This window comes from Pollachius pollachius (genome assembly GCF_949987615.1).
Source record: "Pollachius pollachius genome assembly, chromosome: 16".
Classification (NCBI taxonomy): Eukaryota; Metazoa; Chordata; class Actinopteri; order Gadiformes; family Gadidae; genus Pollachius; species Pollachius pollachius.
In genome coordinates, this window is record NC_136949.1 from 9174407 (window position 1) to 9197928 (window position 23522).

Below are 23522 nucleotides of genomic sequence, written 5' to 3' on the forward strand. Positions count from 1 at the left end.
GGATTAGCGCAATGCCATGGTGCGTAATTGAGCAAATTAGACGCGTTCCAACTTCGAGCGGTCAAAATGTGGACGGTATCAATGTCCAATCTCTCTATAACCGTTTGTGTGTGTGTGTGTGTGTGTGTGTGTGTGTGTGTGTGTGTGTGTGTGTGTGAACAGTTAGTCTACAATCGTACAAAAAAAGTAGAGACCAGATACACTAATACAAATAAACTGATTTAATCTTTGCAGCACCGTTTCCAAAAGCATGTTCAACAAACATCATTGCTTCAAAACAGCCTTTTCATGCTTTATCTTAAAATCCCAACACAACAAACTTCTCAAGGGCAAGAGTTACTGATAGAGCTTCCAATGGGTAATGAAGGTCAGTCCACGGGTTTATTTGTTGGTGGGTTGAGCAACAGCAAAGAACATCAAAGAGTTCCACACCGGCAGCCTCCTATTGGTCAGTCTTTGTGACCCGTTCTAAGCCAGAAGACACTAGCCTACCACCGGACAAAATGTTCATGTTGCGATATGTTGCAATCACATTGTGCCTTCACAGGAAGACAACCAGGAAGAGCTGGTATTCGGCAAGGAAACTGAATCAAGTTGTGATTTCAGAGCAAATCCAAGGACAGAGAAGAGAATATTCTAGGATACGTTGTATTTGTTCTATATATTTTTTTTATTATTAAATCATTGCTCACCTGTTATTCAAGCCGTTTGGGACAAAGACAAACAAACAAATGTCAAACCATCATTTTGGAATGAATGCAGAAAGGCAACACAATGGAAAGTCGAATTTACAGTTTTAAAAAGTGACCAAATAGTCCCATGGCGCTAAAATGCCAGAATCATAAAAAAAGGTAGCTTGATACTTTGTGTTAAGATTAATCAACATGTATAAAGGAATGATCAGATAGACCCCAACAGCCGCTTCACTTACTGAAAACAATGAGGTGAACTTAAACTTGCAACGACAATAACAGAAACAACAACAACAACAACGTAAAGCTGCGAACAACATGAGGGAACATGGAAAGCTTTAAGTGTTCTGCCATCCCACCGTGCACCACATCGTAGCGGCAACCTACGACGCTAGCTAGCGCAGACAGTCGGAAGTAGTAGATCGATGAATAACAACGACATTCAAAACCCTCGAACCAGGTGGATCTGGAATGTCATCCAATCAGATCACAGACGATAAACGGTGAAGGGTGCAAAATAAACATAACATTTTCCAAAAGCACGTCCAACAACGCCGAAAGCCACCTTCAGCGCCTACATCATATGTGCATCTGCCATGCTTGTCAGTAGTTCTCGCACTGAAGTCAAACGTTGTGAGTAGTCGGGTACAAAAGACTAAGACATAGGGCATCAACACTGGGGGACACACTTCAAGCTGCCGTTCTGATAACAACCAAACGGATAAGATTACACTTTGATAAACCAGGGGCAGCTGGGAAAGAAAGGAATCAAATCAAAAATACAATACAGGGCCAAAATAAATAAATAGCACGTCTGCACTTCGGAGAAGCGGGGACGCCTCGTCGTCATACATACAGATGGTGGTTCAGCAGTGCGTGGTTATCGCAAGGGGGAGTGGGGGGCGTGGCTTGGTAAGCGTGTCCCCCGAAAAGCACTTGAGTGAGTGAAGAGAATGATGCGTCTGCAAAAGGCGTGTTTCTCTGTGTATGTGTGTGTGTGTTTGTCTTTCTGTGTGTGTGTGTCTTTGTGTGTGTCTGTGTTTGTGTGTGTGTTTCTTTGTGTGTGTGTCTGTGTTTCTGTGTCTGTGGCATCATTCGCATATAGACATGTTGAGGAAAGCTCAAGTGTTCGAGTGCAAGTGTCCACAGTGAATATTGTGGCGCGTCATGAAACGACAACCGAGTTTAAAAATGAAAAGAGAATGCTCTTCCGCCAGCCTCTTCCTTTAAAACGTTTTGCCCCCTTTCAGAATGGTTTGATTTGACATTTTTAAAAAGAAAAATACAAAATCTATCTATACAATTATATCCTTTGGTTAGGGGATTTTTTTTTTTGCGTATTCAAGTAAAAGTGTTTAAAGAGAAAAAAGCAAAAATACCAACATAAATAAGAGACTGAGGACATGTTTGCACGTTCTGCTTCCTGCATAGAAGCATCTGATGGGCCCCACCATGCTGTAGTCCCAATCTCCACCGACCAGGATAAATAATATTTACAAATATATTCTTTTCTCTTTCCTTTACTTGCGTTTGCATCGCAACCTCTTTTAAAATCCTATTTCCGATTAGTATATGTATTCTCTTTAGTCAACCAGTTGTTACGCAAGACAGGTAGCGGTTTACTCTCTTTTGCCTCCTCAAACGCTGTTGGAGTCACAGGAAGAAGGGGAAACAAGGAACCCGTGTGGTTGGATTGCTGCTATTGCACAAGTTAATAATTCTGTGTGAACAAAAATCTAAAGATATTTAAATATATATATATTTATACATATATATGTGTTTCAATTTAGGTAAGGGTGAGGTGAATGCAGTCACAATAAGTTAAGACTTTAGCGAGTGAATACGCATTGTGTAACAATGCATTAGGGTTGCGAAGGACTAAGTTAACCCCCCCTCCCCCCACATCTGGTGAAAACAGATCTCCCAGAGTGCACCACTGCAGCACTGGTGACATCCGCCCTCCCCCGCCAGGTTTCAGCAAGCGGGGCCACATACCCAGCAGTTCAATGGAGAGGATGCTACCACCTCGTACAGGGAGCAAGGGCTGGGGTGAGAGTGGTGAGAGTGGTGGGGGCAGGACCAGTGGGCTGGGTGTTGGCTCGAGGTTGCCAGTGTGTTTTTAAAGGGGAAGAAGAGTCGCCTGGGAATGGAACTGAGAGAGAGGGGCGGCGTAGAGACTGGAGGGGGGGGGGGGGGGGGGGGCTCAGTCCTGCAGGTAGCTCTCCTCCGACATCCAGCCCAGTCCGGGGGTCACGGTGGGCTGGTGCCGGGAGTATTTGAGCTGGAGGAGGTCGCCCACCTCGCCGATGGCCTTCAGAGCCTGTAGGGAAGACCACACAACAGCAACCCGGTCAGCAGTCGCCTTTTATGTTGGAGGAAAACCAAACACCCGCTATGTTAACTTTAGTTTACACACACACACACACACACACACACACACACACACAGTAAGAGAGAGAGAGAGATAGATGTAGAGAGAGCGATAGAGAGAGAGATAGATAGACATTGAGGTGGAGGGCGGAGAGATTATGACATTATTAACGTTCACCCATTGGACAGACAGTATTTGATTGACCAATCAATCAAAGTGAAGGAAGAGGACGGTACTACAGTTGCATGTCCACCGCTGGACAAATTAACTCAAGACTCATCGGCCCTTAAAACATGAAAGATCCTGCACTCCTAGAACACAGCGGAGCACCTGGAACCAATTTAACCTCCTCTGCTGACCCCCCTCTCCTTTAGACACACACACACACACACACACACACACACACAAACACACAGTTAAGGGGCGCCGATTCCCCTTTTGAATGGAGTATTAAAAAGCGCTGTTGACTCAGGCCCCGTGGCACGATGGATGGAGGGCCTTTGAAGAGACGCACGAGCCCTTTGTCAGCCGGATAAATGGTGATGTACACTGGGTGGGGGGGTTTGGGGGGGGGGGGGGTTCATGATAAATCGTAACATCAGCTGCGTTTAGTGGCCAGGGCTGACAGACCCAAACCGACACAGATGGGAATGTGCACGTGTTGGCACTACTATACACACAGACACACTCACTCGCTCACGCACACACACACTCACGCACACACACCCCGAGCCAAGGAGATCTGACAAACTTGACTGATGGTGAACCACCAGATCTACGGGTGCTGCGGAGGCGGCCGCCGGCCCAAACACATGGCCCCTCCAGGGCCCAAACACCTCCCTCCATCAGCGTCACCCCGGATAACAATCAGCTCCCACTGTCAACGGCGGCCGTGTGATCTCGCGGCTTTCCCTTAAACGCGTGCCAGGCAGCGTCGAGTCGTTTTGACCCGCGAGTCTCATGCTAAACGTTTCCAGTTCTCTTTTTTTTTTGCACACACACACACACACACACACACACACACACACACACACACTCAGAGCGGTCTGACTAGTGGACCAGGGCCCCCCCCCCCCCCGGACCCCACGTACCACATCCAGCGTCTCTCGGGTGTGGGCGGCCGACACGCAGAAGCGCGCCCGTGACTCGATGATGGGCGTGGCGGGGAAGCCCACCACCACCGTGCCGATGTTCCTCTTCAGCATCTCCCGGCCGAACGCCCTGTAAACAACAACAACAACAACAACAAGGTGAGGTAAGGTACGGGAACTTTATTTGTACCCGGAGATAGATTTGGTTGCAGTTAAAAAGAGTAGGCTAACACTCATGCAGACAACATTTACGATATTGACTGAGACAGTGACAACAGTGCTCCAGACATGGAAACATGGATTGAAAAACAACAACGACAATGTTCACAACCACGGTGAGACCCCGGCAGGTCTGGACACTCGTTTGCTATTTCAGTTTAATTTGACAGTTTGCCTGTAATGCTGCTATAATGCATGTCCATGACGGCCCCCTGCACCCCTCTGCTTCCCTAGCATGAACCCCCGCGTTGGGTTCAAGGTTTCTTCATTGTTAATCAGGGTTTTTCCCGGCCTGTAAAGCCCTTTTAGAATGCAAGTGGGATTAACGGCTATGCTAAGAGAATTGCCTGATCTTACACAGAGAAGCGGTCCTACCCTATCCTGGCAGCCTTTGTGTTTATGAGGGGTGAGGGTTAGGGGTTTTGCTCAGGCAAATAGGGTCAGGAGTGGTTATGGCCTATGTTTCGGTGGTTATTGTAAGGTGTTAAGTGTTAAGGTTAGAGGAAGTGGTCTCTTCCTAGGGTTAGGGTTGACAGTCATGTTTAGGGGGTTAGGGTTTGGGTATGGGATTAGTGTGAGGGGCATAAGGTAGGGTCTGAACCCATCTTTGTTAACTGGTAGAGAGTAAGGGGTCAGGGGTTAGAAGACAGACCCCATCTTTGCGGGCTGGTAGAGGGTTAGGGGTTAGAGGAAGCGGTCTTACCCTATCTTTGCGGGCATGTACAGCATCATGGGAACCACCGGGGAGTCGTCGTTGCCGTAGATGATGAAGCCCATCTCTCGCAGTTTCCTGCGGAAGTAAGTGGTGTTCTCCGACAGCTGCCTCAACCGGTCAGCGCCTGGGGAGGACAGACAGACAGGTGAGTCACGATGGACTGAATGTTGTCGGTTTTTAAGTCTTCTAGCCCGTACAACGCTGAAACTGAAATTATACATGAGCCAATAGGTTATGATAAAAGAGGGCTTTTCCTTCCACAGAGATTAGAATTTATCCAAAATGTTGATAATTCGATAAAACAAATAAAAGGGAATTTCTTTACCCAAAATTGTTGGTTTATTTGGTTTAGTCGCCAAGACTCAGGGCCATCAAAACACACACAAGTCACTTCCTGTGATTTGTGGTTACACCGTGCCCATTGCTAAACTGTAAAAAGGCTCTGGTAGATAGCATCTTATCCAAGCAAACGAGCGTCTGGTATGGCACGCTGATGACTGGCCCAATCCTCGGGCTTCAAAGTGTTGGGAGACGCAACAACGTTGGACATGATATTTATCGTGATTTATTTCCCAAGGGCTCCTCTCTGATCTGAGTGATTACATGGAGGGGTTGGGGGGACATAGTGGTTTCCCTTTGTACTGTTATAGCATATTAGCATCTGTTATCCGCCTCTTCCACTGAAAAGCGCTTAGCCTGTTATGACGTCCACACCTGTAACTCATACACGATTAAAAGCTTCCAACAACAGAAGGCGACCATCTTGTTGCTTTAACACACAAACTGAAACTTTGAAAAACAACAACACGCAAGTAGGGAGCTTCATCTCTCCCCCCGGCCTCCACCCCCTTCTCTTTTGGACTCGGAATGCGTCGGCGTCTGCAACTTCAAAAGGCGAGAGCGCTCAAAACAGCGCGGCTGCAACCAATCAGAAGTCACGCCACACGTCACTGTTTCTCTTCCAAGAGGGGAAGGCCTGCTGAGTGTCCGGGTGCACGCAGCCCAAGGTCAGAGAGACATCTGGGGGAAGAACGGGCCGTGTCAGAGGGTAAAACGGGCCGCGGTAGAGGGGAGAACGGGCCGCGGTGGAGGGGAGAACGGGCCGCGGTGGAGGGGAGAACGGGCCGCGGTGGAGGGGAGAACGGGCCGCGGTAGAGGGGAGAACGGGCCGCGGTAGAGGGGAGAACGGGCCGCGGTGGAGGGGAGAACGGGCCGCGGTGGAGGGGAGAACGGGCCGCGGTGGAGGGGAGAACGGGCCGCGGTAGAGGGGAGAACGGGCCGCGGTGGAGGGGAGAACGGGCCGCGGTAGAGGGGAGAACGGGCCGCGGTAGAGGGGAGAACGGGCCGCGGTGGAGGGGAGAACGGGCCGCGGTGGAGGGGAGAACGGGCCGCGGTGGAGGGGAGAACGGGCCGCGGTGGAGGGGAGAACGGGCCGCGGTGGAGGGGAGAACGGGCCGCGGTGGAGGGGAGAACGGGCCGCGGTGGAGGGGAGAAGCAGCTCCCTGGAGTGTCGAGGTGTCCCTGAGCAAGGCACATATCCCTAACTGCTGGCTGGCTGTCACCTTGCATGGTTGACTCCGCCGTTGGTGTGGGAATGTGTGAATGATGGGTGAATTCAGGCAATATTGTAAAGCACTTAGGGAAAAAGCGTTATAGAAAATGCAGTCCATTTACAATTTACTATTTACGATGGAGGGGAGCCGGACGGTTGACGGGAAAAGGGGGGGGGGGGGGGGGGGGGGGGGGGGGGAGGTGACAGGCGAACGAACAAAAGTGGTTTCGGTTCATTCTTCTGAGAAACGACCGTGTAATGGATCCGATGTCTTGTGTCACTTGATTTGACACCTTGAGAACCGGTTCGTCCGCCTGGAGTCAGACTGTACGTTTACAATGTCTCAAAAGGGTCCAACGAGACACGTTTTGGAAATTAAAGTAGTCTGAAACCGGTTTCAGGTGACAAGAGGACTGCAACACTGCGGTGATGCAACACTTCCGATTGATGCAGAATGGAGGCATTGACGCAGATAGATGTATCTGATCGATAGAAATCTACAAAGAGACGAAAACAACTGATCTAGAGCAGCATCTATAGAGGCTATGGAGGGGGAGAGAGAGAGAGGGGAGAGAGGGAGAGAAAGATCAAAGGGTGCCCGTTTGATCGCAGGTCTTCGGCATGGTGCCCCTTTGTAAACAGCTGTGCTACGCAAGATACACACAGTCCCCCTCACCCACACACACCACTGTCAGAAGTCCCAAGCCAGACTTCTGTGTTCCATCAGTTTTTAAGACTACGATTATTCTTCTATTTATTTTCTGTCAATTTGCAGAAACGAATCCTCCGAATCCATCCTCCAATGCTTGGAATTGGAAAACCTTTGCACTTGGCAAGATATTCAAATTGATTATAACTAAATGTTAACCATTGTTTATATTTAATCTTCATATTTAGAGTGTGAGACGGATGGAAGTGGGCTGGTCCATGAGATATGAGAGTCATATCTGGGCTGAAACCCATACCAAATACTGCTCCTTTATTTACTGATTTTCTATACTGCCTTTGGCCTTTTGATAGCAGCTCGTATCAGCTGGCTGGGAATGAGAGATTACCATAGCAAGCAGAAAATGGTTATCACGTAGAAGTAGCCAGAGTACAAAGGTGGTAAAGCTAATACCCCAAATCTAAAATAAACAAAACGAATCACGAGAGTTCTCTAAAAACGTCAAAGGCATTCAACATGAGCAGTCACATAACGTGGAGCCGAGACGCGATCTCCACAAAGCTCTTGGATGCCCCCTTGTGGTCGACGCTTCAAGGTACCGTCAAGCCAGCAATGATGTCATACAAAATGCAGACGGATCATTTGACTTGTTCGTCATTTAGGTCCAAAGGGCAAGTTTCAGTGGCTGTTAAGATACATTTGTTGAATAAGCAAGTAGGGGTTAGGATTCCTGTTCATTTCGAAACCAGACTCTTTAGAATGGTAGCCACAAACTCCCTAAGCACACTTGAATATTCTTCCCTTTCACAAAGAGTGGGTGTAAAGATGGAGTATACATCTTATAGGCTTGACTTAGAGAGGGTACCAAAGACCCAAAGACATAGAGAACAAATAAAAGATGGCCAGAGCGTAGAAAGCTGTCCTCATGACCTAAATATATGATTACAGCAGTCATCTTGCCCAAGGTATCTGAGGCAGACAATACATGACGGATGTGGTGGTTGCAGGAAAATAACACATACAGAATGTGTTCACCATAATAGTGCACACACACACACACACACACACACACATCTAATTAATGAGCTCAAAGAAATTAGAAAATATGTAAATGAAAAAATATGGGATCAATAGGCCCAAATCCTTTTTTTTGCTTCAATTTTGTAGCGTTCACTTCTTATACTGACATCTCTCATAGTCCTCATAGTTCTGGAATATGCAGTGTAGCAATAAGCACTTTGATGTTATCCAAGCAAAGTCTCAATAGATTATAATTAATTCCATTGCTCTCCACACGTCCGTGTGCCAGCCCAACACAATGCCCGGAGCTACCTGGCAGGTTATTACCAAGCCAGGACAGGGAATTTATAAGCGTGAAAGCCACAGCACAAGGGCGTGCTTTGGCTTTCACACACACACACACACGCACGCACGCACACGCACACACACACACACACACACGCACACGCACGCACGCACACACACGCGCACGCACGCACGCACGCACACACACGCGCGCTCCACCTACCCAGCGAGGTGCCGTCCTCTCCCATGATGGTGGTCATTGAGGTGATGATCTGCTGGGCCACCGGCGGGGGCATGGAGGTGGCGTAGACAGCGCTGTGGGAGTGGCTGCGCAGGTACTGGATCAGCGCCTGGGTTGGAGATAACGCATGACGTCATTGTTTGCGTAAGGGGAAAAACAAACTTAGTTGACCTTACTGAGGTCAACTAAGACCCTGGTTTGAAGAATAACCAGGAATATTCATTTTGTACAAATTGGCGACTGCAGTAAAAATGATTTCCCAAATACAGACAGAACATTTAGGGTATGGCTAAAGGTACACCTTGGCACTAGGTTTGTGCATGTGTATGTGTAATTGAGCCTCCATCATTGATGATTTGATGGTGCAATAATGTGAATTACTGGAGGACACTGCACATTTTTTTTGGTATGTTGTCAACCAGGAACACACCCGTCACTTCCGCGTCACATTGTCTCTTCACACTTTGAGTCATGGTGATGTTGGTAAGGTGTTAGGGTTAGGTATCCGGTGCACCGAAACAGGTTAGGCATACAAATTAGTATTATGCTCCTGGGTAGCTGGCAACTTCATTAAGTCGTACAAATTAACCTCTTAAATCTTGAAGCAAAAACATGTCCCTTGGATTTCCTTCTCTTTTTTTGCCCCTACATGACGTCATTGCATAAGACTCGAAAAGGGACAAAGAAAAAACAAACATGTGATCGATGGTTGGTGCTGCTGATCATGTGAGACACACTTCCCCCAGGTTTACACTACGGACGGCAGCACTCAGCCATGCATTGCATAAAAAGGCCACCAACTCTCTGAGGCGGATTACCAACCACTACTTACAAACCACTCGACATATTAACGATACCTTAGCTTTCTCATCGATGGCCCTGTTATTTCTGTAACGACTGGCGACTACTTGTTGCTACGGGTGCTGCTCGGTTTTCTGTGCTTTTAGTTTGACAGAATGTCTATAGATGTCATCCATTTGACGAAAGTCGGTTAGTGGACCCTTTAATTCCTGCTCCCCCCCACCTGCTCCTTAATGACCTAAATTCAGCTCCTCAATGCCCTTAATTCAGATCTGAATTTACTTTTGGTGAATTCACTATTACTGATTTTTATCCCTTTCAGTGAATTCACTTTCAATGGATTCAAATAATTCAGATCTGAATTCCCTCCTGAAGGATCATTCAGATCATTCAGGTGCAGGTAGGGGGACCCCAGCTAGCCGTTACGCCATCCCTGATCTGCGTTTCACTTGAAGTGAAAGTTAAAGAGTTTCGGTTCCCTGTTCACACACCACTATCTCTCAGAACGCTCCCTCCAGCCTGTAACTGTCGTGATTGCGTCATCACGTTTTCCACAAGCAGAAGCGTGCGTGTGTGTGGCGGGTGTGTGGTGTGGGGGATGGGTGCGTCCCGCTCAGCCACACTCACCCTCTTGCCGCCGATGTAGCCGCCCGCGGCCCCGAAGCTCTTGGTGAACGTGCCCATCATGATGTCCACGTCCTTGGGGTCCAGGCCGAAGTAGTCCACCACCCCCCTGCCGTTGGGGCCCAGGGCCCCGATGCTGTGGGCCTCGTCCAGGTACAGGAAGGCCTTGTAGCGCTTCTTCAGCGCGATCACCTCTGGCAGTCGCACGATGGAGCCCTCCATGCTGCAGCCGCGAGGGGGGGGGGGACAGCGAGTCAGGGTGTAAGTGATGGGAGGGGGCACCCTGTTTAACCACCAGTAAAAGCTTTCACAGTCTGTACGCTAGATGGATCCGCCTACCGGCCTACCCGGTGGACTGTACTGACCGGTAGGCGGATCTATCCATCGATACACTTCAACGCGTGACGTCATCCGTAGGGTCGATGGTGGTAACGGGTTTGTTATGGCGAATCCAAAATACATCCGGTGTTAAAACCACTGCACCGGGGTTGACGTGGCGAGGAGCGCTAGCTAAGTGCAAACGGTCTTTGTATACTCGGTTTTATAGGGGTTGGGGGTGTGTGTGTGTATTTCTGGCGCACAACCTCATAGTCCATTAACCTCTGATCAGTCGCGTGTATTGACCGCTTGAAGCACTATTGACCGCTTGAAGCCATTGTCTCAGTGGCTTTAAACACCTTGGTGTGTGTGTGTGCGTGTGCATGTGCGTTACATTAAGGACCAGTCATGCCCTTGTGCTGTGGCTTTCACACTTATAAATTCCCTGTCCTGGCTTGGTAATAACCTGCCAGGTAGCTCCGGGCGTAGTGTTGGACTGGCACACGGACGTGTGGAGAGCAATGGAATTAATTATAATCTATTGAGACTTTGCTGAAAACATCGAAGCGCTTGCAAATTCCAGAGAGAGGGAAATGCCTAGATGGCAGTCTTCGAGGACTATGAGAGATCAGTATCAGTATAAGAAGCGACGGCTACGAAATCTAAGTAAAATTATTCAGGCCTAATAATCCCATTTCCATATCTTCTAATTTCTTTCAGATCATTTATTAAGATTCCCTTTGTGTGTGTGTGTGTGTGTGTGTGTGTGTGTGTGTGTGTGTGTGTGTGTGTGTGTGTGTGTGTGTGTGTGTGTGTGTGTTCATTCTATGGTTTCTTGTTCAATGATCACTATAAACCGAACATATTAACCCTGGTCCTTAATCTTCAGGTTATGGTTCGTCATTCCATTTAACATTGTACCACAATGGGGCCCTTTCCGGGAAAATTCGCTAACCAGACGGAGTTATGCATCTCATTGTCTTGGATCTTCAGCGCCATCCATGTTATTTGAGGGTGTGTTGAGGGCGGGGGCTGCACCTGTAAATGCCCTCCACCACGATGAGGAGCTTCTTCCAGGGACGGTGGGTCCTGGGCTGGCCGTGAACGATGGCATCCCTCAGGAGCTTCTCAAGGCTCACCATGTCTGAAGAAACACACACACACACACACACGCACACACACAAGACAGAAAGACGGGCGGGGAGGTTGGCGGAGGTTAGCGGTGTTAAGCCAAGCCTTTACCAGATGTCGACACGCCCGGATGCAGATGAGTCAGTCACTGCCATGATCCTCATGGCAGTGACTGACCTTTTCTGTCATTATTGTCGTCACATCTGAGAGGTTTGTTTTGTTATCATTTTCGGGTTCTCGCCTTGTTCTGCGTTTGAACTCAACACGTTATTTTAAATGTTTTTTTATTGGCTTTCCTTTTCTAAGTGAACAGTGAAGCAGTGAATCAAAAGTAAAGCTGGTTTTATATTATCATCTCATTACTTTCTCACCGTATCACGATTTTGTCAACGGCCATAATGCCTTCAAAGAGCGCATCCAAGTCAAGGCCCACTTGTAAACGAACACGCCACTTTTCAGCTGGGTTTTCCCCTATATAAATAAAGTTTTGATTAATGGACTGAAATCATCCGTGTGTCTCTATAGAGAGATGTCACCCTCTGCCCTCTGAAAGCCGATGCCCTCGCGTTTCTTTGTGGGACATCCCCCCCCTGAGAGCCTCAAACACATCACACACCACCACCACCACCATCCCCCCAACAGCCCATTTGGGTAGCATTCAAATCGGTACAACAGGTGAAACCACTTGCAGTCAGCACACCCTTGGTGTTCAGACGAGCAGTTTGCTTTCGCAGAGCTCATCAAACATGTCAGGGATGCGTCAACAATGGAGTCTGTGAGGGCCTGGGAAACGCATAACTCTGTCGTGTTACCCAGTCGTGTTGAATTTAGGACACACCCTGTTGAGATAGACTATCTCCGGTGCCACTTATATTCACTGATAAAACTTGAATGCAACTGAAGACCGACCTTGTCTCCTATAGCACTCTGTTGTTTGTTTTACTTGGGCCTTTTCCTTGCAGCGACTACAATTTTGTGACCCAATAGTGTGCTTTGATCATTATAACGTTTTGGGGTCAGACTACGATTCAAGAATTGGAATGCGGCCTCTGTGGGCTTTGGGCTGTCCTGTACGCGGCATTGGATTGAAAGCCCCCTGCCATGGCTGGTTCAGAGCCCCTGACTCACTGTTGTGCTTGAAGACCCGGATGGTGGAGCCCGAGAGGCGAGCACCAAGCACCAGGGAGGCGTGGTTCAGCTCGTCGCTGAGGATCAGACAGCCCTGGAAGGACACAAGCAGAGCAGAGCGTCACGTTTGGGGTCTCAAAGTGCACGCGAGAAACATTCGCGGCAGGCCGACAATGGCAGGTATGAGGGGTTTCGTAAGGCGATATCTTTCATAATCTAATCTATATTTCATATGAATGTCTGGAGCATGAACGTTGCAGAAACACAAAAAGAGAGGCTAGACTGACCAGCCCTACATTTAATCCTTGATGGTGAATGTGTTTTATTGTGAGCCTTGATGCAAAGCGCGAGGGAAACTGCATTTATAGTTTGATCATCCGTGACATTTGAGTTAAGCCATCCGGTTTTTCAACTCTTGCGTGATGAAGTACACAATCCATTTCCTCATTCAGATGAATATCTGAACACAATGACTGGGATGACTGGGAAAAAGATAAGGCTGACCTACTGAACATGACCTAAGACCCTTTTCTGTAAAGCATGCAACAATTTCTTTGTTGTTTTTCACGTAATCAGTTCGTAGCTAAACCTGTACCCGTTATTTAAAGTTATACGGGCTAACTTGTAACGGTGGTGACTCCAGTCTACAGCGAAAACTGCTCTGTGTACTACATTTCCTACAATTCCTGAAAAAATTGCCTTGTGTCTGAGACTATCAGTGTTTCAAATGCAACATTCATGTCTCTTAAATTCACAGCTAAAACAAGCAACTTTTCTCCAGCACGCCCAACAGTAGTACAGCAATATGCACAAACCGATAAAGTAAAAATGTCTTAAATAGAATGAATACAACACAAGCCCTAATGTTCCCTCCTTGCCAGAATTGAATCGTAAAACATAACTTTTCAGACAGGATTTTTTCACACGGGAAAGATCCAGTCAAATACAAGTTCAAACAAGCGCACAAACAAACATACACGCTTGTGTCGACTGTCACAGAGTGGAAACTTGTCAAAACCAAAGACAAGTCCAAGTCTCCAGTCAGAATGAGTCCCAGACACAATCACCGAAACCTTATATAACCGTCTGCTGATATTTCACACTGAACATTTTTCCCACCGGCGCACACCTTTTCCGTTGTGCTATCAACGCCCTGGGCGGTTGGGTCAAAGCCGGTGATTATGTTGTGGAGTAAGATAGGGAGTCAGGGGGAGAAGTGACAGACGCGCTGAGGAATGTATATCCCTATCAGCTGACCTGGACTGGAGAACAACCCTCCTCCTGTCCCAGGTTCTGCCTCAGCGTTCTGAGTAGTCCCTCCATGTCTCCCTCTCTCTAGGACGGGGGGGGGGGTCCTCTCTCTCTATTACTATGTGTGTGTGTTTGTGTGTGTCTATCTTTCTCTAAGACTGTGGGTCTCTGTTTCTTTGACTCTGTGTGTGTCTCTCTGACTCTGTTTCTCTCCCTCCATTTCCCTCTTTCTATCACTGTTTCTATCTCTCCATTTCACTCTCTCTATGACTGTCTCTCTCTCTCTCTCTCTATGTATTACTTTCTGTCGCTTTCTCTCTCACACCATGTCTCTCCCTCTCTCAATCTCTCACTCATTGTCTTTCTCACCCCCTCTCCGGATGACTCTCTAACCCTCCCTTTCTATACGTCTCTTACTTTCCTTTCTTTTTGTCTCTCGCTCCAGGATTCTCTCCATGTCTCTCTCTTTACCCCTCTGTTTGCCACAATTTATCTCCTCTCTCTCTCCATTTCCATCTATTATATCTCCCAATGTCTTTCTCTATATGCATTTCTCTCCATCTCTCCCTCAAACTCTCTACTTCCTGTTTAAACACTGATACAGGGAGAAAGAGGAAGCAGCAGGGGTCATGGTTGACGCAGAGTAGCTGGGGAAAGTCACGTCCCAAACACACACACACACACACACAAACACACCTCAGTGTTTTTAGAACAGTGAGTGGGAAGTGGTGGTGTTTTGGAACAGCCTGAACTCTGCAGGGCTAGAGGTGTATCTCAAAAACAAACATGTTTCTGGCTGTTTTTCTGTTACTGCCACAGGACGTGAGTTAATGGTTTTGTATGACATTGACTCAACAGGATTGTTAAGAAAAGTAAAGAACAACAAATAAAGAGACAAACCCAAAGAGCTGAAAATTGTTTACGTTAAATTGTCCACTGTTCGACAATGGTCATCTACATTTAAAAACATAAAGTAACATTGAATATTCTCAGATAGCGACCCAGGCCGAAAGAAATGCAATACAAGGACAAAACTGTCACGCAGTCAAGAAGGAAGGAGGAAGGAACCTTTTCCGTACCTTTCCAGCAAGTGCAGGAATGTTCATGGAATTGGTGGCGAAGCCCATGCCAAAGGTCAGAGCGGACTCCACGCCCAGGAACCGGGCCACCAGTTCCTCCATCTCCTGATGGATATCCAGGTTCCCTGTAAGGACAGTGGGGACAATAGTTCAGCTAGCCGCGCGCCACAACACTTAGTCACTGGGTACAGCTCCTGTGTGCTGCCAGGAACGCGATCTATGTGACATTTGGTGACACAATGACACATTTCCTCTTCAAAGACACCACATGAAAATGCTTCTCCGTTGAGCTCATTTCCACCGTCATGTCTTTAACCTGTTCAACATTGAATAGCAAAAAACAAAGGAAAACATATCTGGTTTATTTTACCTTTTGGATCTTATCGAAATTAATGTAACGTCCTCTGCAACAGACCCACATTTTTGTTATGTATTTTTGAATTTATGGAAAAAGAGTCGGCTTAACTTTCAACCAATAATACCACACGTTTCCTCTCCCCTGCAACGGACCCAGCTGGCGAAACAAATTAATTTGCCGCTATCCAATCACTCCTCCCCGGAGGATCAAACCCCATCCCCCGTCAGACTAAAGTGAATAACTTTTAAAAGCCCTTTCTCATTTCCTTTACATCTCCTTTCTCAAGCATGAGTTCACTGGTGTCGAGATAGGGCTTAGTACAGCACTTAGTAAAGTTGCGATTCTTTATTCTTATTTTTTGTAACGATCTGAGGAACTCCAATGTTGTCCATCAGCACCAAAACTCTTGGAGGAGGAACTCTGTTCCTTACTTCAGTGCGTCATTAGGATTCACACATGTTGCGTTTGTTTTTGATTTGCGAAAGTAAAACAAAAGATGGTTTGGTATTATTTTCATTTAGACGATTAGATTACGCGTTAGGAGTTCGAAGTCGCTCATTTTCAGCTACTTTCAAAGCCAGTGTATTTCACAGCGCTTGTCGTTTGGAGATAAGAGGCGGAACTTGCTTTTTCAAAATAAGAGTGGTTTAAGGCTTACTTCATGGCACACTAAAATGTCCTATAAACATTTATTGGATGTTAGTGACGGGGATAGAAAACCTGTATATCCCATTTATAAAGCTCCACCTCAAAGTCTATGAAAGCCAGAAACGTTAACATCCATTCAGATTAAATAACGAGCAAGAAATTGTCTGTCTGTGTGTTTTTGTGTGTGTTTGTGTGTGTTGCTTCTCCATCTCCCTTACCCATCTCACAGCGGGTGCCACAGACCCCGGCTCCGTACTTTTCCGTCACTTGGATGGCTGCGTCAGCACACTGGCCCACGTTCTCAGCAAAGCCCAGGTAGTTGTAGGAGCCCATGTTGATCACGTCCCTCATGATCTTACCCGTGTTCCTGGGTGGGAGAGGGAGAGAGAGAGCGGAAAAAAAACCATAAACACACTAAAGTGTCTTCTTTTAATGTATGCGTTTCTTAATTCTCGCTTGTTTTGAAAACATGTCTTAGTCCTACTAAACAAATATGTTATTACTTATTTAATAATCATATGAAACAAATATCGTGTTATAAAGGTAATTTACATGTTTGGAATTATAAAAAGTACATCCAATTCGTTTTGACCTTTGATAGTCAGCATTCTGAATTAAAAAAAACATATAGTTTAATAATACTGCTGCCATGTTATTGTTATCATTAACGTAATGTTATCACTAACAGGTCAGCCATTTAAACAGATGCATTGCTCTGGCTGGTTAAACTTCACCAAGGCCCAAGGACACACCTTAGGTTGACTCACACACACATCCACATTAAAGAGACATTTTCAAACCAATCCAATTAAATAATTGAAAAAGTAAACAGAGAACAGATTTGGTTGGGGCGAGGCACATGTGGCCGGTCGGTCTGAATAATGAAACGTATACTTCAAAGACAAAAAACCACATGACACACACTCATAAGAGCAGATAGAGATGTGGTTATGAGTTGTCAGATGGCCTTCACGGAGACATTTCATTATGCTCACCAGAGCCAGGGGTCAACAGCCCTGAACACGACCATAAAGTGGAGATAGTGACCAGATATGCTAACTACACTCGTCCCGCACACAGAGTCATCCCCGCCCGCCCATTAGAGGAAGCATGACGACAGATGACATGGACAACATAGGGAAAGCTTGTCAAGTGTGTTGACACACAAGGTGGGGTCTAACCAAAGTACAAGTGTGCGCACATCAATGACACAAATGTACTTATACACATGTGTATAGACACACATACAGTCACATGTAAGCCTAGATACCGGTAAACACACTCACAAACACATTCGCACAAACACATGCACATGAAAAGCTCGTACAACAAGCATATCATACCCAAGCCACACGTAAATACACAAACTAACACACACTCGTCCAAATATGCAAATATGTACACACTCCCGGCCTACATGCAACCGGGCAGTTCTCTTTGCACAAGGCAGCGCCAGGCGCGCGCCGGGACCGAGACACTCACTGGAAGGTCCTGTTGTAGTCGTGGGAGACCTGCTCCACAATGTCCATCTTGGACCCGGGGACACCACAGAGGGGCCGGTTCCAGTTGTCCCGGATCCGCGTGTACAGGTTCCTCGTGTAGAAGTTCTCAAAGTCCTGGTACAGGGGAACGAAGTCCTACGAGACCACACAGCGGACCGGAGGAAGAGAGAGAGGCGGGAGATGAGCAAGAGAATGCACGATGACAATAACAATAGGGGATGCATGTATCATAACAATACATTGGAAACACAGCGTGAGACTGATACGAGGCCACACAAAAGATACGGTTTATCTCCAAGGACACACAAGGTTCCCCAGAAGTGTGCTGATCTCCCATAAGGGGGGGGGGGGGTACGATGTCTCCGAACAACGCGGAGCACGACTCTTGAGGGATGTTTTTCTCACGGCATTTGCCCTTATGTTGTCTGCATGATCAGATGGTCTAATCCGCGGTTAGTTTGAGCTCACTCGCTTCTCTCGTCATCTGACGGTTTAATTGCATCTATTACCATTGAGGTTTTGAACATTGAACTTAGAAATCAAAAGGATCTAGGGATGAACATTGCAAATTTGCCTAACCTACAAATACTACAACGCAATGAGTCATCAGACACATTTTATAATGTTTCTATATTAATGCATGGATAAAAAATACCAAGTCATACAGCAGACACGTTGATTTTGCTTTTTTTGCCAAGTATAGCTTGAAAAGTAAATTAAAAAGTAAAAGCATGTAGGTGCCACGACACTGCTGAAGGGTGCCTAATGGTCGCACTGCAGACATGTACTATTGAACCTAGCACCTTTATTCTACTGGAAGTCTACAACACAACACCCTGACCACAGGCGATTTCTAGTGCGACCGTACCTTCTGCTCGTCTCTCTCGCGCGCCACGCTGCACTTCTCGATGTTCCAGTGGCGCATGAAGTCGCGCAGGTATCCGAAGATGGTGAGGATGCCATAGCCCATGTAGGTGAGCACGGCCACCAGCAGGGGGGTCTCCTCATAGGATTCAACGAAGGGCTTGTTGTACAGGCTTGGGTTCCGCACCACATTGTGGTTCTGGGGAACCACAGGGAAAGAGAGAAAAAACTCAATTAAACGTCCTCAAAATTGTACTTTTTGTATGCATTCACCGATCTCCGCGCTCTCTCTCCCCATCAGCCAGCGCTCTTGTTAAAGCTGCACTGCCTCTTTGGATCTAGTGCTTTTAATCCAGAATTATTTTTTTTTGAGTAATGGATTTTATGGTTCGTGTTGAAGCACTTTGTAAACTGTTTTGTGCTATACAACAAATACCATTTTAATGATTTAGTTTCTTAAAAATGTTAGAGCAGTATGCTTTTATATTTAATGAACGTGTTGAGAGTGGGACCGTTGAGAGAGAGCACAATTTCATTCAAATAAAACAAGACATTTCACCTGAAATACCCCAGGGCAGAAATAAGTAATGGGCTACCCACACTAATTATATATAAATCAATGGCTGCCTGCGCGGGGTCGTTCATTAACCCTCCTAGGTGTCTCGGATTACTTAAACAAAAACAAAGTGGGGGAGATCAGAAAAACCCTGTCAACGCAAGGCAGAGGTCTCTTAAGACAACAATAGCGTCTGTGTGCTTTGGGCCATCCTCACATCAGCCTCTGGTTTCCCCCTTTAGGGCCTCATGGCTTATCAGTCCTTGTAATCAGTTAACTTATTAAAACCCACCAGAGCGCTTCTGACCCCGTTTTATATGTGACCAAGGACAGAAGGTATTGCCAGGCAAAGAAGAAGGTGTTCTCGTTGTTTCTAATTAGGAATGAAGGCAATGAGGGAAAGAACTCCACACAGAGCCACAATACACTACATGCTGCTGCATAGGGCGTCGGTTAAATTGCTGCTTTTATTGTTTTAGAAGCTGGTTACAAAGCACAATATACTTTGTGCTTGAGGTCATGAGGTCAGGGAGGGCTAAATCATTACGTTTACAAACCAGTAGCATTACTGTTATAGGTTCCCATGAGCAAATTTAGAGCATGGTCAGGTGAGTGGTGTGATTCTGACTCCACACGTAGGCCCATAACACCTGGTCTCCGACTTAAAAATATATCCGGGGCTTAGCAACCAAACAAACCACAGCAAGACTGTGAGCTCGCCTCCTGAATCTACACTAATCAAATGAGGTCTGTTGTTATACAGCTCCGCTGCCTCACGGCTCAGTAACCCCATAGCATGTGACCAGTCCCATGCTTTCTGGCAAATATCTCAGGGAAGGCAAAGAGGAGAACAGCGCTCCCTCTCCTCGTCCGTGTGTGTGCATGTGTGTTTAATGCTGGTTGGGCAGGTTACTCCCTTTCCATACGAGTGCGTTCAAGACCAACACCGGGAACAAACAGAACGGGCCTGCCTAGTGTTTTGTGTACCAACACACTAGTTTAAAAAAAATAAAAACCTTGCCTGCCCTGAGCACAAAGGCACTTTCCCTCCCAAGTACAAACACTCACTGGAAAAATAACGGATACATCGCAAGGCTTTAGAAAAACCCGGCTATAGGAGGACAGCGCTGGCACTGAAGTTGTGTTCAGTAAACGAACGTGTGTGGCAACTGTTCCCAAGACTGACCTTACAAAGGCTGCATCATGCGAGCAGGCCAGGCTGGGAGAGGGGACGCTACAGGCATTGTCGTGTTTGTGGTGTGGTGTGGTGTGGTGTGGTGTGTAACAGATTCTTAAAAGAGTGAGGAAGCAAACAAATGTTACGTGACATGCATGTTAACGAGTTGTGTGTAAGTTGAGTAATGCATGTCATAAAGAGGAACTATTGGCTGGTATACAGTACACTCAATGTACAGGACATTTACGTTGGGGACAACTCTGATAAAGGGCTCTTGGATTAGGAAGCAGGAACAAAAAGCAATATGTGCCGGAGATTAAAATTCAGCCCAACTGTGCTAACCATTCACCATTTTTCCAGTGTACTTCATTTCACATCAGGCATTTAAGCTGCATGGATAAACACTGTCGTTCAACGGAAAATTCCAATGTGTACTGTAAGGAATGATCCAAATATTTACCTTTGATCTAGAGGCCTCTCCCTTTAACTGAAGTTTTTTCAAGGAATTTTGACACTCCTTTTCAATAAAAAAAGTCCAAAATGAAATGTTTTAAGTGTTTTAAGCTAAAGCAGGGTAGTATGCAAGGGGAGATATCTCCACGAACCAGAGGGAAATACCGGAAGAATCCTGGAAGCTGCTTTAGATACGGGCCTGCCATATCTAAAGGTGCCAGGCCTTTTTATTGGAGGTAAGAAAACAACAACAAAGTGAGCCTCTACGATGGGAACGCACTATTATTGCGCAGTCGTAAAAGCTGTGTTTTGTACAAGCGCGTCCTTTTATACATTCGCGAGCTGTAAGTCCATAACAGGAAGTCTTCATTCCACCTTGATGGATTTACAAGCCCTACATCCTTGATGGATCTGTACTTGTAGTTGATATGCTGAGGAGATCCGAAGTAGGTACACTTGGTTCCTCTCATAAAACAAGTTGCCACGCATCTAGTGTTTCAGTGTGCCTTAACCTGTATCTCTCTCACACCCACACACACACACACACACACACACACACACACACGTATAAATGCCCCAACCAATATCAGAAATGGTATTCTTTCATTTCAACTTCTGAGTGTCTATTAAACTAAATAAAATAAGGTCAGCATTTTATAATACGTTTTGAACAAGAACTGGAATGTGTCTGTACATAAGATAAGCGAGTTTCGAATTTCTGCCTTTGTGTATTTTTTCACACACATTGTATTCAGCTGGTTTTGTAATTCTCCTATTTTGTAGGAGTTTTCTTTTGAAGATCACTGATTAAGAAAATCATATTATGAAAAACATTGCCAGGATATTCCATGTGTTTTCAAAATACGTTTCAACAAATGACAATATCCACTGAGGGGGGCATGTATTATATTATCGAAAGCACAGTATCTCTCCCTGTATATAATAGGATTCACCACCACGCCCTAGACATGCAACAGGTGAAATGACAGCTTTACAACTCAAGACCTGCCTCCAACTCGCTGACAATAGTCGGGAAGAATGACTCATAATCATGGATCTAAATGGCACCACAGAAAGAAAACATGGAACCAATTATACAATACCACAATTTGTCAAGTTCAACCGACACCCAGCTTCCCGACATTGACAAACTGGAATCTAGAATGGAATCTGCCAAATCGTGAACTTGACAACATCAACTTAATGCGCAAGAGTGGTTCTGATATGACACACAACATTCAACATTCTCGGATTTCACAATTTTGTTATAGTCATATAGACATTTTTGTGAATGCTAAGTTAGGATCAATTTGTGTTTTCAACTTGTATCACTTTTGACAGAAACTCTTTGCTAAACGCAGCATTATGGTATCACAATATGATCACAAACATTCCTTTTTCCAGTTGACAGTTCCAGCTAGATCTAGGCCTACAATCATAGGAAAAAGCATGCAAGGCAGCATGAATGGGTCAACCCCACACACCAACCCAAAACCCAACTCTGTTGCCATATATTCCCGTTCACCGTGGGGGCCACACCCAGCTCAGACTGAAGACATTCTTCCCCAGAGAATAAAGTGGGAACAACCCCCCTCCCCTTCTCCCAGGCGACAGAGACGCCTCCTCCAGTTACATTGTACAACGGGGTACTAGTATTCTTCATACTGGTGCCAATGTAAACAGAGACACTCTCCGCAGTCACACACCACACACACACACACACACACACACACACACACACACACACACACACACACACACACACTAACAACAAGGAGTAAGGTTACAAAGACCTCAACACTGCAATCACACTGAATGAGCAACTATGCACCTGTAGTTTGGGTAGTTTGTAGCTAAGAAACCGAAACGACAGGACTGGGAAACGTCAGCTTCCAAGTTCACAGACTGAGGAATGACTGAACTCTATATCCCGTTACATATGTTTAAATTAATCCTGCCATAATTGTATGGGCAGTAATGTTAGCGAATAGCCAATGATCAGGACAAACGAAAAAAACACTAAAATAAGTACTCGCAACCCCAACAAATAATATAGATAAATAATATAAAAATCTTTCATTTGCAGTAGTTTGTTATAAGTTTTAACTGCCCCGACCCAACGTAACTGTTGTTATGTATGAAGACTCAGAGCCCCAGGGCATAGCGATATTCACACCGTTAACACCGATCCACAGACCGTCAAAACAAGCAGGCAACGACGTGAACGTATCGATCTCTACAGACAAAATGAGGATGTAAACATCTTGTTCCTCCCTAGTTAGCGGTATAATATCCAACAGAGGATGGCTGGGCCTCACCTTTTCCCTCGGGCGGCGGTACTTTTGCGGCTGCTGAAACAGGCAGTGGTTCTTCACGAAGCCATTTTTACCCGATTTCTTGTCCTTTGAGCTCCGTTGGCAGGCGTCTCCATTCAGCAGCTTATTGCTGGAACTTTCTGTCATGTTCAGGCGGTAGCAGAAGGCGCCCGGCAACTGGAAAACTGAGGTATCTTCACTCGTGTGTAGTCGTGAAGTCATGTATGTGCCGAGGGGAGGGGGGGAGAAGAGACGACAAGACGCCCACTCTGCACTATGCAACACGAGATTGCCGGAAACTCCCGCCCCTACCGCTGTACATCGGCCAATGACGCCGCGGCAGACGTCACCCACTCTTCTATATGGGGGGATGGTCTAAAAGCACCGGTTCCACCTTATGGAAATGTCCTATAATAACCTCATCATGGGAAATAGGGAGAGGCAAGCATCGATACGTAGGCCTT

At 46.3% G+C, this 23522-nt stretch overlaps 1 protein-coding gene across 1 annotated transcript; it reads right to left on the reverse strand.

The window, feature by feature from the left end:
• Positions 1–206: 206 nt before the first annotated feature.
• Positions 207–23321, reverse strand: sptlc2b (serine palmitoyltransferase, long chain base subunit 2b). Its single transcript, XM_079753498.1, has 12 exons — positions 23062–23321; positions 18562–18756; positions 17674–17828; positions 16410–16558; positions 15186–15310; positions 12856–12949; positions 11635–11740; positions 10282–10501; positions 8836–8962; positions 5077–5212; positions 4155–4284; positions 207–3012 (listed from the first exon to the last, which is right to left on the reverse strand). Exons 1-12 carry the CDS (start codon positions 23278–23280, stop codon positions 2896–2898), a joined length of 1773 nt encoding a protein of 590 aa, XP_079609624.1. The 5' UTR covers positions 23281–23321; the 3' UTR covers positions 207–2895.
• Positions 23322–23522: the final 201 nt, after the last annotated feature.

Bases quoted from the DNA above. Each gene is read 5' to 3' on its own strand.
- sptlc2b (XM_079753498.1), bottom strand. From the start codon at position 23,280: ATGACTTCACGACTACACACGAGTGAAGATACCTCAGTTTTCCAGTTG. The intron at 12,950-15,185 runs GTACGGAAAAGG...GTGTCCTTCCAG, and splicing joins TTCCTGCACTTGCTGGAAAG to GGCTGTCTGATCCTCAGCGA. The intron at 10,502-11,634 runs GTGCAGCCCCCG...TCGCGGCTGCAG, and splicing joins GTGGTGGAGGGCATTTACAG to CATGGAGGGCTCCATCGTGC.